An 11,014-nucleotide genomic window follows, 5' to 3' on the forward strand; every position below is an offset into this window, starting at 1 on the left:
ATGACATTATACAGTAGGCAAAACCCATAGAACTGTACGATACAAAGAGGGAATACTAATATAAAATTAAGCTAACAATAACATATCAATATTGATTCATAACTGTAACAAATGTACCACACTAACGTAACATATAAATAATAGGAAAAACTGTATATAAGGGTGGGGGGAGGATATGGGAACTATCTGTACTTTCTGCTCGATTTCTCTGTAAAACTAAAACTGCCACAAAAATAAAGAAAAAAAAAAATAAAGGTTAAAAAAGAAGACTGAATACAGCGGCCCCAGCATCACAAAGCAGACGATAGAAGGGTAGGTTTAGAGATAAGAGATAACAGCTAAATAACCAGCACTCAACTTCTCCAGCTGTGAGTAGCTATTTTGCCCTCCTCAAATTTACAAATTTTTGGTCTACTTATGGATAAATGCAGAATGAAGAGATACTTGTGAATCAAATGATACAGATTTACAGTCATTGAATATCTGCTGTACATAAAAAAAAATCTATTATAGGTGAAAGTATTAGTCATACACACATGAAAGACTGAATACAGTAAAATACACATATGTACATATATCAGGTTTAGCAGCTGGCATAACAATAAATTTTATAGTGCTTTATAATGTATGTAGAACATAATCTATTATTAAATGACCTAAGTCACTGTGCATGAATGAAGCATATTGCCTCTCTCCTCCTCCCCACCCCCCAGAAAATGCCCCAATGGGATTGTCACTGCTCAAGCCAATCTATCTCACAAAAAAGAGGTAAACACCTAACTCTACCCAAGGCCTGTTCATTCTCTCTCTCTCCCTCTTCCAGCTGAATCAGAAGGAACAAAGAGTTGTCTCTCTGCCACTTTGGGGAGCTTACAGCATGCAGTAAGTATTACAGCTCATAGAATACAAGAGACCAAGAATGCCTCAATCAGGTTTTCTCCTACATTCCATATAGCACCAAGGAAATTCTGGGTACTTGATAATGTCTCTGAAAATAAAAAGTCAGTACTCATTAAATTACCCCCTTTGCTGCCAAACAACAATGCGGCTTCAGTAATTTTCTCCTTTAAAAGCAGAAATAGGGCATGACTTCAAAATTAGCAAAATATCAAGACCACTCCAATGTGACTGGTTCTACATCAGCATGTGAACTGGTTAGCACAGCTCCATGCCTTGGCCAGAGAATGCCCATAACCAACCCCATTCAGCTGTTTGAAAATAAAAGCCACAGATGAGAAAATGTGGCTCCGCACTACTCCCTCTCAACTTGGAAAAAAAACAAAAAGCCCCAAATGTCTAGTCTCTTCATAATTCAAAGGAATCACCGCCTCGTAGACTCCTTGAGTTTATAAGATGGGGCTCTCATCTTACTTATCAAGCATTTAGTAAGCTCCCTAACCTATAATATATTCAGAAAATGTGTTCAGCAGTGACTGATCATTTATACTATGTAATTTCTATGATCAACACAAGAGTCTTGACAATTATATTTTAATATACTCTCTTAGTCCTTATGGAAGATGAAAAACACATCACTAGTTTTTTCCATTCCAGGCAATCTGTTAAAGGAAACCAACATTACTTGTAAACAGATTCCAAACTATCAGGAGGGTAAATTAAAAATATACTTGCATATTTTGGATACATTTTTAAAATCATGTGTCAGATTCTTGTTCTGGCAAGATTCTTATGACCAGCCATATAACTACTTGAGCTTAAAATGAATCTTTTTATTCTAGCTTCTTTCAATCAAATAATTAATGCATATTGCCCTTCAGCCCTTATTAGTCATACATATCTTTAAGAAAATTTCCAGGGCCGACCCTGTGGCTCACTCGGGAGAGTGCAGCGCTGGGAGCGCCGAGGCTGTGGGTTCGGATCCTATATAGGGATGGCCGGTGCGCTCACTGGCTGAGTGCAGTGCGGGCGAAACCACGCCAAGGGTTGTGTACCGGTCACAAAAAAAAAAAAAAAAAAGAAAATTTCCAAATATGTTTTCATGTTCCATCTCTTTGCGCAAAAATTAACTTATTTCCCTATTTTTCTTTCTTGAAATAAACCTGTTGGTGGGTAAAAAGACTGTTCTCACATGACCTGGCCATATTACCTTTTCTAGCAAAGGATTTACATCACAGAAAATACTACTCTAGCCAATCTAACCATAGTGCCCCCTTAAAAAAACCTAAATAAAGCAATAATATGATGTTAACTATTGGGGGAGATCAAGTTATTTCTGAAAAGATTTGGAGAAAAGGGAATTCCAGTATCTTTGCCATACATTTCCTGCTATAAAAGATCTGTATCTACTTCTGAAAAAAGAAGTGATGCACAAAGGTCCCTGGAGCTGGTGTGTGTGGGTGTAGCACAAGGACCAAATCAGAGCTTTAGGAAGTCTACAAACCTATCAGAACCCAGAAAGGCAAACTTAGATTCAATCCCGACATGGGGGCTCAAGAGGAGGAAACATTTATTAAAATAGTAACTACATTTTATTTCCATAAATAAACAGTTTCTATGACCATTGTGACCAGTAGAGAGCTGGATAAAAGAAACAGAGATTATGAACAAAAGTTGAAGAAATTTCTTTAATGTGAGGGCACTGAAACCCTGCATTCCCTCACACACCCATCACTCACCCTGGATGCATGCTGCTCCCTGCACATATCCCATGTTCACCTGTTCCCTTTACCTGGCATATGCCCCATACTCTTGAAGGCTGTGTAAATGCCAACTTTACCCTGAGGGTCAGAATCCACCTGTCTTTTGAGTTCAAACATTTTGTTATACTCTAAGATGCACCTACTACATTCTGCACTGAAAAATAGGCCAACTGTTATTTATGCTCAAATTTTATCACCATTCCTCCATATGCCCCAAAACTACAAACTAGGGACTGGGTTTTTTCACATTTGTATTCTATCAATCTGATCAACACACACAGCAGATGCCAGCAAATGAATAATAAAAAATTTAAAGTTTTCATCTCAGAGATCCTCAAAAGAAAATAAAAAGGTCAAGAATCACCTGCCTGGGAACCATATCTGTGGTTCTAGTCCTTTGATTCTAATGACTATATAATTTTCTAGGAACTTGGAGAAGACCAGCATTTCCCAAAATGGTGTCTTCTGGACACTGTTCTACAGAATGTTAATAGATAGATACTCAAATAAATTGGGAATGTCAGGATTAAAACAAAGTTAAAATGGTTACTTTACTGCAGTACTTTTGCAGGGCTTTAATATGCTAATACAAACTGAACATTTCCAAAATAAAATTCCATTACAAAGCTTTTAGTAAACTAATTTAAGCAAGATCCTGAGGGGATTGTAGAAAATGCTTCAAAGACTTTTTTTGGTTTTTGGTCACAATATTACTGAGTACTTTAGATTAACTTCTTAAAAAGTTCTTACCTGATATGGGTTGCAGGCAGAGATTCATACTGGCGTGACAAGAAGAGTTCCCTATGTTTCAATTGATGTTTCTGTTTATCAGTCAAGTCAGTCTCGACTGTTGTTTCAGATTCTTCCTCAACTTCTTCTACACAAATGAAATTCAAAGACTTCATTATTACAAAGCATATTATCTATTTGGATATTAAGATAGATCAAACCAACATATTATGCAACATTATCTTCAAACTGATCCACTTAAATTTATAAATTTAAAATTCAATTACAACTATAAAACTAAGTTATCAGGTCTTCACAGGAAGAAGAAAAGCTCTAACTTAAAAATGGCAGATAGAATACATGCATGTATCTTCTCTTCCCTGAATAAATCCACACCAAGATGGCAATTAAAACTATTCACATTTCGGGCTGGCCCGGTGGCGCACTGCTCCAGTGCGCCACTTGGGAGCGCGGCGGCGCTCCCACCAAGGGTTCGGATGAGCGCGGCGGCGCTCCCACCAAGGGTTCGGATGAGCGCGGCGGCGCTCCCACCAAGGGTTCGGATGAGCGCGGCGGCGCTCCCACCAAGGGTTCGGATGAGCGCGGCGGCGCTCCCACCAAGGGTTCGGATCCCACATACAGACCGGCCGGTCACTGGCTGAGCGAGGTGCGGGAGCAACACCGAAGGTTGCGATCCCGTTGCCGGGCCCGGTCCGGTACGGGCGCGACACTGAGGGTTGCGATCGGCCGGGCACGAAAAAAGACAAAAAAAAAAAAAAAAAAACTATTCACATTTCAATGACAATAAAAAATGAAGAAACAAAGGAAGAATTTCAGCCAAAAATAAAAAATTTAGAAGATGGAAAGCAGATGGAAAGAAAAAAAAAAAGTGAGTGCTTAGCAGAGAGAAGGAAATGATAAACTATGCACACAAAGAGAGTTACCATCGAGAAGGATGGCACAAAACCTCTACTAACTTAGCTCTTGAAAATACCAAGTACTGGGCCAAGCCCGTGGCACACTTGGGACAGTGCGGCGCTGGGAGCACAGCAGCGCTCCCGCCGTGGGTTCAGATCCTATATAGGGATGACCGGTGCGCTCACTGGCTGAGCGCGGTGCGGCCGGTCTCAAAAAGGACAAAAAAAAAAAAAAAAGAAGATACCAAGTACTGCAGAAAGGAAGAGTGAGGTGGGAGACTTAAAAAGGGCTAAAAGCTTCATATCCCTTTACGGCCAGCGCCCCCCCCCACCCAAAAAAAAGGGCTAAAAGCCTATATATAGAATAACTGAATCCAAGAACACTGTATTTATTTATTTATTTATTTTTATTTATTTATTTTTTTAAAGATGACCGGTAAGGGGATCTCAACCCTTGGCTTGGTGTTGTCAGCACCAGGCTCCCCCAGTGAGCAAACCGGCCATCCGTATATGGGATCCGAACCCGCGGCCTTGGTGTTATCAGCACCGTACTCTCCCGAGTGAGCCACAGGCCGGCCCAAGAACACTGTATTTAAAACAGCAATAATCATGTTATAACACCAAGGTCAAGGGTTTAGATCACCATATCAGCCAGCTACAAAAAAAAAAAAAAAAAAAAAAGATGAATTAGAAAACAAGAAACAGGGTAACAGATTTTTTAATTTGATAACACAAATAACAAACTAATAGAAGGATTGAAAGGTAATGCTAAGGAAATCTCCCAGAAATTAGAACACAAAATCAAAGATGAATAATTGAAAACCAAGAGATAAAAAAATCAAAAAACAAGCCACGAAGTCCAACATCCCAGTAATAAAAGTTTCAGAACGAAACAATAGAGAAAACAGATTTCTTTCACTCTTTTTGCAGGGAGAAGAGGTATGGGCAGAGATCTATCAAAGAAATAATTCGAGAAAAATCGCCCTTATTGAACAAGATTAGTCTTCAGAATTCTCGCAGCATACTTAACTTTTTAAAAAGTGATAACAAGGGCCAGCCCATGGCTCACTTGTGAGAGCGTGGTACTGACAACACCAAGTTAAGGGTTAAGATCCCCTTACCGGTCATCTTTAAAAAAAAAAAAAAAAGTGATAACAAGAGAAGATCACAAAAGTTTACAGAAAGGACAAACAGGTCACAAAAAAACTAGAATCAGAATGGAATCTACTTATGAATAGCAACACTGTATGCTAAGATGGTAGAGCAATGCCATCCAAGAAAAAAATGAGATTCAACTCAGAATTGTACAGTAATCAATCAACTATTTGTCAAGTCTGAGAACAGAATAAGAACATGCTTTCCTTCATTAAACCAGTATTTATCAGGTACCAAATCAGGCACCATTCAAGGTGCTGGGGATACGCATTGAACAAAACATTACTAAGACGAAATGATTCAAATTGGCTGTGGTTGGAAAGCAAGGCTGGAAGGAAGGGATGGAAAAGACAGGAGACAAAGTTTTACCTGAAATTTTTTTTTTAGACACTGTATTTAATCATCTCTTTAAAGAAAAAATGACCACATATTTACAGACATACTTACAATTAATCATAGATACATACTTTAAAAAAATATAATACCCCTAAGGGGGCTCACAGACCCTCTGCAGAGGGTGAGATTGATACAAGTGGGGTGGGGAGCTCTTCAAACAGCAAGAAGAACCCAAGGTTCACCTGGACCATCTGGAGAGGACTTGAAGGCCTTAATTTTCAGACACCAATGGGTACCACATACACACAGCAACATATTTCTGTTCCTCATGATTCTTATATATTCTTATTTCAGGACTCAGGATCACAGGAGAGATTTTTATCAAATATAATCCCCTAGTTGAATTGCAGGAGGGTAATTAAGGGGGTAAGTGTCAGGTCTTTCCTACTTTCAAATTTTTAAAACTCTGAATTGAAAACAAACTTGAAAAACTGCTTTAGAAAAGGACTCACCTAGTTCAAAGAAAAAAATAAGGCAATTTAAAATTCTCTGAATGTTCTTTTTAATGAACTACTCAAAGAGAAACACAGCACTAAAGGAGCCATTTACTTGTAGGTCTAATAACATTTCACCAGTAGAGATCAATAAAGTTATTGCTGCATTGGCACTATTCACACAAGTAAATATCACATATAAAATTATACTCTTACCAAATTAGGGTTTGACAAATAGTTCTGTACGACACAGCTAACTGAATATAAATGCATATCCTACAGAGCTAAAACAGCAACAAGCTCTACAAGTAATAGTAACAACAGTAAATTTTACTTTCTTATACAGCTCCTTGGTATAAGGTGTAAAGGACTAAAATCTCTGAAGTCCAACCTAACCAAAGACAGAAATCACAACAGCATCTCCCATTACGAAAATCACTAATGAAACCAGTTTTTAAAATTTACTAGCTAGGGCCGGCCCGGTGGCGCACTGGAGAGTGCGCTGCTTGGGAGTGCGGCGGCGCTCCCGCCGAGGGTTCGGATCCCATGTGGAGACCGGTTCCCGCTCACTGGCTGAGCGTGGTGCGGGCGCAACACCGAGGGTTGCAATCCCGTTGCTGGTCCCCGGTACGGGCGCGACACCGAGGGTTGTGATCCCGTTACCGGTCAGTAAAAAAGACAAAAAGGAAAAAAAAAAAGAAAAAGAAAAAAAATTTACTAGCTAAATTTCATTTACATAGTCCTATATAAATTTGTACTGGCTTCTAAGCAGAAATGAATGAATGATTCCCATGTCACTAATATCCTAAAAACATTAAACAGAAACAATGGCAAAAATTACCATTTAGACAATAAAAAAAATTTTTTTTTTTTTTGTCTTTTGTCTTTTTCCGTGTCCAGCAACGGATCGCAACCCTCAGTGTTGCCCCCGCACCGGACCGGGGACCGGCAACGGGATCGCAACCCTCGGTGTTGCCCCCGCGCCTCGCTCAGCCAGTGAGCGGGAACCGGTCTGTATGTGGGATCCGAACCCTCGGGCGGGAGCGCCGCCGCGCTTCCCAAGCGGCACACTATCCAGTGCGCCACCGGGCCGGCCCTAGACAATAAAAATTTTTAAAAGACCAAATATGAGCATAACTATCTTCATAAAAAATGAGGTACATGTTAATATCACTATAATTTTTTAAAACCATTTTACCAAGCTTGATGGAACACCAAATTTGCTATCCTATAAAAGTTATTAAAGGTCGAGTACTATATAGAAATAGAAGACAATGAATACCAAATTATTCACTGTATCTTCCTTACTGCTGGAAAAGTTATCAGTACGCATAGTTTACCAGCAATAAGGCACTGGGGGTAGGGAGGAGAGAAAGAATACAGAAGGAAACTTACAAAGGTATTGTCTGAAGTTTTAAAGAGCAATAAATATATATATAGTTCATGGAAACATCATTCTTTCATTCATCAATTTTGACAGCTGGCCAGTATATGGATCTAAACCCATAACCTTGGTGTTAAAACACCGCACTCTAACCAACTGAGCTAACCATCCAGTCCTGTATTATCTTTAAATTCTATATTTCCACAAACTTTCTGAAGTACCCTCATGTGTGTCGGTGTGGGTGTGGGTGTGAGTGTGTATTGCTATACTTATATCTTCTGTTTCAGCTATATCTGCCATATAATACATGGCCCAGCAAGGCTCCTACACATTTCAAAGTTTTAGACTGCAGAATGAGAAAGAAGCCAAAGGCCTCAAAAGCTCAGCAAGACTAGTTACACATGCAGGCAAAGAAGGTATGGGGATAAGGCTAGCACTAACAATGTTCAGGAAGCAAGGGTCAGAGAAGAAATCCAACTAGCCAAATAGTCTGGAGTGCCCGACATCCAGCTCTAAGATATGGGAAATCAGTCTCAGCAGCAGGATACAATCAAGGTCTCAGGCAAAGTTTTAAAAATTGAGCTTGTGACATAAACTAGGCCAGAGTAGGCAACTGATGAATTAAGGTACCTGAACAACAAGTGACAGAACCCAGGGAAGGAGGAGCCATTACTGATTCTAGATACTTAAACTGGGTATTTTTCAGAACGGATCAGAATTATAATTCCTACATGTTAGTTTGGGGAAGAGGAGCTGTGGAGAGGAGGATAGTCTTCCACAGATTATTCTCAAGCATCCTAGGAGCCCCACACCTCCCACCATACACAATAATTAACTCAACATGGATCAAAGAGCTAAACATAAGAGCTAAAACTATAAAACTCTTAAAACACAGGTGTAAATCTTCGTGACCATGCACTAGGCTATGGTTTCTTAGATATAACACCCTAAAGCATAATTGATGAAAGAAAAAGTATATAAATTGCATATAATCAGTATCAAAATTTTTGTGCTTACGAGGACACTATTGAGAGAGCAAAGGGCTGGCCAGTTAGCCCAATCCGCATAGCGAGCTAATAACACCAAAACCAAGGTCAAGTTTCGGGTCCCCACATTGATCAGCCACCAAAAAAAAAAAAGAAAGAAAGCAAAGAGACAAACCACAGAATAGGAGAAAATACTTGGAAATCCTGTAACTGATAATGGTCTACTATTCAAAATATATAAAGAATTCTTACAATTCAATTAAAAAAAGACAACCCAATTAAATAATGAGCAAAGGACATGAATAGACATATCTCCAAGAAGATATACAAATGGCCAATAAGCACATGAAGACATTAGTCAATAAGGAAATGCAAATCAAAACCATGACAATATGTCGCACCCACTAGAATAGCTAGAATCAAAATAATTTCAAAATAATCAAAATAATTTCATACAAATGGAATCAAAAGTGATCCCATTTATATGAAATATTCAGAATGAGACAGAAAGTAGATAGTAGTTGCCAGCTGGAAGGAGAAACGAGGAATGACTATGAATGGATACAGAGTTTCTTCTGGAAGTGATGAAATGTGCTAGAATTAAAAAATGATAACAGTGCAAAAATTTGTGAATATACTAAAAACTACTGAATGGTACACCTTTTTAAAGGGGTGAATTATATGGCATGTGAACTATATCTTAATTTTTTTTCTTTTTAAAAAAGCTAAGCCCACCAAAAAAAAAGGCAAATGAAGGGCAAAAGGTCAACAAAAGATGGAAAAGTTTTAGTATACTTATGTAATAGAGTGCTATTCAATAGTTAAAAATGAATGAGTAAATCTTCATACCAACATGTATAGACCTGAAAATCCTGATAATGAGTGAAAATGCATTCTGTAGAAGGAAGGACACATATGTACAATACCATTTATTTTTCAAAATGCAAAACAGTGACACATGTAGCTAAAGTAGAAAGACAGGAATGGGAGGAAAAAGCCCCACCAAATTGGTTTTTTTTTTTTTGTTTTCTGGCGGCTGGATGGTATGGGGATCTGAACCCTTGACCTCGGTGTTATAACACCATACTCTAACCAACTAAGCTAATCAGCCTGCTCCCCAAATTGGTTTTTTTAGACAGCAATAATTCACTTATGATAAAACTAGGAAGGGAATGAGGTTGGCAAGGGGTACATATGGCACTATGAGAATCTAAAGCAAATATGTCAAAATATTAAGAGAATATGAAGCTGAGTAGTAGGCAGATTCATAATTATCATTACATTGTTCTGCCTCCTAAAAATACTTCAACATAAAAAGGAATCGGACCCAATAAAAGGAAAGCTTTTTTTTTTTTTTTTTGCCTATAACTAAACTCTAATCCATGTTATACTGTTTTGTTCCTTAATGGGGATAATTATTTCTTTACCAGTATCTTCCTTTTCTCCATCTCTATCATCCTGCCAAAAACATAAATTTAAACTGACATTCTGTATAATATTAATAATTTCTGAAACTATACGAATAAATTTTGGTTTTGAAGGTTAAAAAAATTAAGATGGGAGCAAAGATAAAAGTGGCCCATCTTGGGAGATCAAAAACAGGAACAGAACTAAAAATCAAATGCTGCTCTGAAGAAACGTGTGAGATAAACAGGGAGAATAGTCAGATAGATGAAAAGTTAAGAGAAGTAAGAAGATCAATTTAATGTTGGAAGAAACCTCTGAGATTGTGGTATCTTATCCATGAGAATCCCCTCAGTCTTCAGTTGGAGACTCCTCTTTGCACAAAGCAGCAACCACACAAGCTTAACACACTCTTTACAATATGTCTTGTCACAGTTCTCTGACTCACTGCATCTCCTGAGAACAATGACAGGTCACTCATCTTTGTGTCCACCCTGTTTTACTTGTGGGGTAAAAGCAACGGAACCTCAAGAAACATTTGCAGTAGACCAGGTAAGAATGATCAGGTACCACTAAAGTTGGCAGCTGCAAGAACAGACTCACAAGTTATGACATAAAACATTGCATAGAATAACCATTAAAAAGTAACTGTAGGGTGTCCAGTTAGCTCAGCTGTTTAGAGCACAGTGCTGATAACACCAAGATTAAGGGTTCAGAGCCCTGTACAAGCCAGTCTCCAGGAAAAAAAAAAGTTAGTGTTTTCACATTTCATTCCAGTGCCTTCCGAAATTCTTCTTTCAAGATCTTTGGGGCCGGCCCGGTGGCGCACTGGATAGTGCGCCGCTTGGGAAGTGCGGTGGCGCTCCCGCCGAGGGTTCGGATCCCACATGCAGACCGGTTCCCGCTCACTGGCTGAGCGAGGCACGGGAGCAGCGCCGAGGGTTGCGAT

The 11,014-nt window shown here is 38.9% G+C and overlaps 1 protein-coding gene across 2 annotated transcripts in view; it reads right to left on the minus strand.

The window, feature by feature from the left end:
* Nucleotides 1-11,014, minus strand: part of MTA3 (metastasis associated 1 family, member 3) — a 194,699-nt gene that overhangs the window by 100,045 nt on the left and 83,640 nt on the right. For both annotated transcript variants that reach the window (XM_008569556.1, XM_008569555.1), the window contains exon 7: nucleotides 3,411-3,537. In XM_008569556.1, the coding sequence (XP_008567778.1) occupies nucleotides 3,411-3,537 (127 nt within the window). The remainder of the gene's footprint in view (nucleotides 1-3,410; nucleotides 3,538-11,014) is intronic.

This window comes from Galeopterus variegatus, unplaced genomic scaffold (genome assembly GCF_000696425.1).
Source record: "Galeopterus variegatus unplaced genomic scaffold, G_variegatus-3.0.2 Scaffold511, whole genome shotgun sequence".
Classification (NCBI taxonomy): domain Eukaryota; kingdom Metazoa; phylum Chordata; class Mammalia; order Dermoptera; family Cynocephalidae; genus Galeopterus; species Galeopterus variegatus.